This window comes from Amblyomma mixtum, chromosome 3, assembly GCF_055824585.1.
Source record: "Amblyomma mixtum isolate Tamu chromosome 3, ASM5582458v1, whole genome shotgun sequence".
Classification (NCBI taxonomy): Eukaryota; Metazoa; Arthropoda; class Arachnida; order Ixodida; family Ixodidae; genus Amblyomma; species Amblyomma mixtum.
The window spans coordinates 204,349,872-204,355,280 of record NC_143014.1 but is presented as its reverse complement, the minus strand read 5'-3'; the positions used below and the strand labels follow the sequence as shown (position 1 = coordinate 204,355,280).

General features: G+C 45.1%; 1 protein-coding gene across 1 annotated transcript in view; it reads left to right on the top strand.

Annotated features, from left to right (window-relative positions):
- The window catches only part of LOC149353368 (uncharacterized), a 67,888-nt gene extending 64,624 nt beyond the window's left edge, over positions 1-3,264 (top strand). Inside the window, exon 6 of the mRNA XM_089577335.1 lies at positions 3,101-3,264. Coding sequence (XP_089433461.1) covers positions 3,101-3,203 — 103 coding nt within the window. The 3' untranslated portion in view covers positions 3,204-3,264. The remainder of the gene's footprint in view (positions 1-3,100) is intronic.
- The last annotated feature ends 2,145 nt before the right edge of the window (positions 3,265-5,409 follow it).

The following is a 5,409-nucleotide window of genomic DNA, read 5'->3' as shown; positions in this document are numbered from 1 at the left end:
CCAACCACAGCTAAAATTTGATCGCCCTTATGCCCTTTGATTGCTGTCCTTCAGCCAGTTTATCCTATCATGTACAGTAGAACCTCGTGAATACGTTTAGATAAAAAAATGCTGGCCAAGGAGCGTATTATCTGGGAGAACACATGATACAAAACTGTGAAGATTTTGAAAAATGTGGTTTAAGAGTAAGTACAAAGGCATTTTTAGCACCTTCACTTCTTATAATGACCGATAAACTCATGTTGGCGTAACCCTGAATAGGTTTTCTAGGGTTGCTTGCAGTCTTCTGTCCACATATGCATTGGCCTTAGCGCAAATGAAACCCGCAACGTGTCGAGTCCGGCGACGGCAAAGGTGATAGTAACCAGAACCAGAATTTGTCCTATGCGGGGAAGCCACATCATAAATTGACCTTCCGATAACCTGAACATTTCTCCCGGTCCCTTGAACTTCGAATCACTGAGGTTTTACTAGCAATCATTTTACTTTGCCAATCTTATCATGTTACGGATTTCATTTTGCATAACCGCATTACAGGTTGGATACGGTTATGCTGTCTAATCAAGTAGTATACATTTCTGTGCGCAACATGTTTTTTAAACGCTTTTTTATATAGTGCTGAGGTAGTCTAGTTTTGTTTATTTCAGCTGCAAAGACGATACACTATTCAGAAAAAAGTAAGGGCGACAACATTTGCTTGTTTGTCGGTTTCTGAATTTTTCTTTTACTGAACAGATATTCACATCAATATACGAAGCCATTATTTTCTTCATATTCATATTCGAAAATTTTAGTGTTCGCGCGCCCCTATTTAGAATACATAGATCAGTGTATGGTGTTTGTCTGCGATCGATAAATACTTCATAATTAAATTTCTTCTTGACTCTGTTTCGGTTTCGTTAGCAGAATGATCACTGTGGCGGATAGTTTTCACTTGGGTCGCGTGAAGCAAGAAAAAAAATGCAATATAACTGCTGATACGTCGTTTCTTGTCATTCGAGCTCTTGACATCGGCTGGTTTAAGCGTTTTAGTGAATTAAAGCTACGTATCATCGTTGACGATGCAGGTTTTTTTTCGTGCCTCGTGTGATCTAAGTGTCAACTACAAGTCACAGCCATTGTTTGGTTGATGAAACCGAAACTGCAGGAGAGGAGAAATTCAGTCAAGTTTTTTTAAGTGAGCTTATTGTCGCTAAGCGACTCAGGCTATGAGGGACGCCCTAGTGAAGGGCTCTGGAAATTTCGACCACCTGGGGTTCTTTAATGGGCACTGACATCGCACAATACATGGGCCCGTAGAATTTCGCCTCCATCGAAATGCGAACGCTGCGGCTGGGATCGAGCCCGCGTCTTTCGAGTCAGCAGCCGAGCGCCACAACCACTGTGCCACCATGGCGGCTCAATTTTAAATTATTTAGTGGTCGTAGGCGAATACTATGGCGGATGATCCATGTATTCTAATGTGGGAAAAAGGGAAAAATGGGCTTGGGCAGGGCATGTAATGCAAAGGAAGTGGATTCCAAGATATGGCAAAGTATAGCAGTGGGCGGCAGAAAGTTAGGTGGGCGGATGAGATTAAGAAGTTTACGGGGATACGGTGGCCGCAGCTGGCAAAGGACAGAGTTAATTGGAGAGACATAGACATGGGAGAGGCCTTTGCCTCGCAGTAGGTGTAGTCAGGCTGATGATGATGAAGATGTCCTTTGCCTCCCACTGCTGGCTCTGCGATTGTATCGTTGCGCATTTATTGCTTGGAGCTGCGCACATTCTATCTGCCATCCCACGGAGAACTACATAATGTGGGGCGGGGCAGAAGAAGGTGTTTGTCTTGCATTTGGAGTAATTTTTTTTGTTGGCCAGCGAGGAGTGCGATATGTGGAGGCGGAGGGGGGGGGGGGGGGGTTCTACATATAGGCTTCAATATATATTATGCATTATGACCTTTGTAGTTTTTTGGGATGTCTTCAGACAATTTTTGCGTTATTTGCGTGCCCTCTTTTTGAATCCCTGGAAAAAAAGTACGCGAATTATGCGAGTAAATACGGAAATAAATATATTTATTTATTAAAGTAAATAGTTTCAGACCGGAACGGCCGCTAAGTGAATAAAAGTTTTGGATAGCAAAGGGTTAAGTACAGTCACATTTGGTATAGGTTGTGTTACCAGTGCAGCTATTGCTGCAACTTTACTTTGAAAAGTTTGTTAAATTCTTTAGCATGTCATTTTTGTGTGAAAAAAAAAGATAGGCTGCTAGGTGTTATTAAATTCCGCCTTACGGTGGATCCAATCAAGCTATGGTCACAACACTCGGCCGTAGTGTTGGGAATAGAGGCCTGCTACAAAATAGGCATGACTAATTAAGCACTACCAGTATATCTGATTGCTATTAATCGCTGGCGCTTCATCTTGGATCTGACATCAGTGTGAAGCTGTCTCCTGGCTCCAGGCTGTAGCGTAAAAGATAACGGAGAGGTGAAAAAGGTGCACACAGCTCATGCACTGTTCACTTGTTTGTTATACCTGTCGTTATAGAATACTGACACCCCTGTATATCTATTTTGTATCCAGGCACCACAAAGGATGACAGCTAGACCTTTTTCCATCCGGTCACAATTTCGGGCATGAACTCAGTGAACTAGCACGTGCCGAGCATACACTTGTGTGGTATTGGTAAATTGGTTTTTGAGGAAAGGAAATGGCGCAGTATCTGTCTCGCATGTCTCGGTGGACACCTGAACCGCGCCGTAAGGGAAGGAAGGAAGGTGGGAGTGAAAGAAAGAGGTGCCGTAGTGGAGGTCTCCGGAATAATATCGGCCACCTGCGGATCTTTAATGTGCACTGACATCGCACAGCACACGGGCGCCTTTTGCGTTCCGCCTCCATCGAAACGCTGCCGCCGCGGTAAGGTTCCAACCCGGGTACCCCGGCTCAGTAGACGAGCGCCTTAACCACTCAGACACCGCGGCGGGTTTTTATAATTTCACTGGGTTTCAGTTTTTATGTTTGGGAAAGCCTGAACTGACATTTTTAACAATACTCATTCCTTTCGTGATGTTTTCGTTGACTTGATTTTTTCAACATTTTTGGTCTTAATTTGCAGGCACGGCCATTTCCACCGGGGAGATGACGAGTGGGTTTGCTGTCTTTTCAGTGCACTGCAAGAAAGCATGCAAATTTTTTTTAGGTGGTTTCTTTGCATTTGAGACTCGTCGAAGCAATCTTTTTTTTTGTATGACGGTCATACAAATAAAATGTTTTCTCCGGCGTGAAGAAGTTTGATTGCTTTGTTATCGTTTCTTAATGGGGTCTTGCAGTCCTCCTTGAAGCAATGGTTGTTACGCTTCAGTCAAATTGTTTGGCATGCAGGCACAGGTGCAAAAGAGTTACAGACATTGGTGCTCACAAAGAGGAGTTATTCAGTGAAAAAAGGTAAGAAAAGGAGGAAACAAAAGTCGCCCCGAAATCAATTTTTATCGCGTATCCAGTTCCAAACCCTCTCCAGGTGGCACAGTTGTGCAGAGCCACTTGAGAAAGCCTATCTGTACACACCGAAGAGTGCAAGGAATGGTTGCATGTTTGCATTTGCAATTTGGAGCACAAGGTTGTATGAAGAAACAATTTGATATGTGGGCACGCCTTCTAACCCTCTATGCAGATGACACTAGTGACTAATTGGTAAGTACTGGTACCTTGGGCAGGAGCGAAATGGTTGATAGTGCATCGCAGGGGAGCTTTCATTTCATCTGTGGTGCCAAAATAGGGTATGAAGGTACGCAGTGACTGTCTGCAAGTCCGCAAAATATGTATAAACAATGCAACTCTATGAAAGAGAGATGACACCTTTACCAGTGTCTTCTGGGCACGCGCATTAAGGTACTGTATATTCAAATTGTTTGTGATATTGTGCATTTTTGTGGTGCAATTTCAATACTGGTGCTAGGTTTGATACAGTTGGACTGTATCGAAGACTCCTAGTTTTCCGCGAAAAATCGGGTATCTGCATTTTTTGCCAATTCTATGTTACAAGTCATAATCTATTTTGGATGGGGTTTTGTGTTGGTAAGAATGTTGGGGATCTCATTAATTAAATCTTGCGAACTGAGTTAAAATCTTGCAACGAAAGGGGTTCTGGTGATGCCTTGACAAGCTTGCTCCTTCATCCGTTCAAGAGAGTGCGTCAAGCGCTGCAGCTCTGGTGCACGCTTTTATGGGAAGATTCAAAACTGGCTCCTGTCGAAAGCATGTTGCCGCATTCGCATGAATGTAATGAGGTTCTTTCTTCGTTAAGTCATCTGTTCGAGAAAGCTCCTCACTTTATGTTTTAAACCAAGCTACAAATATAACATCTCCGTTTGAGATGCCCACAGCGAGCTCACCCACTAGACTGGTGAACTGTGGGAAAAAGCCAACATCATGCCAAACGCCCGTGAGGTGAAGCACGGCACGTAAGATTTGCTACAGCTTGGAAAGAAGGCGAAGGGCGATGAGGAAGGAAAGGCAGTGAAAACAATGAGGATTGGAGAAGGAAAAATCATAGATGATGAATGCGATTAATGTGGCAGAGTATGCATTAGTGTTCCCCCCTTGGACGGAGGTGCCGCTTATGGGCTCGGACCGTGCGAGCGGGTGGTGTGAGCCAGTCTGTGAATCGCCGAGAGGCGCGCCGCCCCCACTTCTGATGCATTATTCCAGCAATCGCAGTGTAACACTCCGTACAGCTCATCCACCCGCCACCTACAGCTTTCTTCGTGTTCCCTTTTCCACTTACCCTCTCTCCACTTGGCGGCTTTTGTCGCCTACCACCCTATTCGTATTCCCCCTCTCTCTACTTTGCCACCTGCCAACCGAGGCTTCAGGCGGGCAGGCATATTTCTCTTACATGGGGTTCTGATGCTTTCATTAAAAGAGTGAATGAGCACACAACTGTGCAACGAGGAGCAACAAGGCTTGAAGTGGCGGCATAGCGGCCGCTGCTGTGCGAGGGGCGCTTTCGTTAATTCCCGCAGATTAGCAGGTCCTTTGTTCCCTGTTCGCGGAATTTAAAATTTTCCACCGCAGAATATGAGTCCTTTACTATATTCCATGGAGGAAGGAAAGCTCAGGAGAGGCCCTCGCTATCCGAGCTGCACGCCAAAAAGTGTGCCGGAAGTCAGGCGCTTTCGCGAGGACTACTGGGAGTATTTGGCCGCCGGCGCAGCCAATAGTAACGCTGGGCGCAGCGGTGTCGTCTGCTGCATTGTCTACTGCGCTCAAACGGTGGCCAAGTAAGGGGGGAGCCGGCTTCAAAAAATGTGACGTAATTTAACCCCTCTCCGGAGTTCTCTCCTTCCTCCATGACTATATCCCATTCTGGTCAACCAAAAATAAAGTGCATGGGCTCAGCTTGTGTCTACTGAGCCCATTTATAAT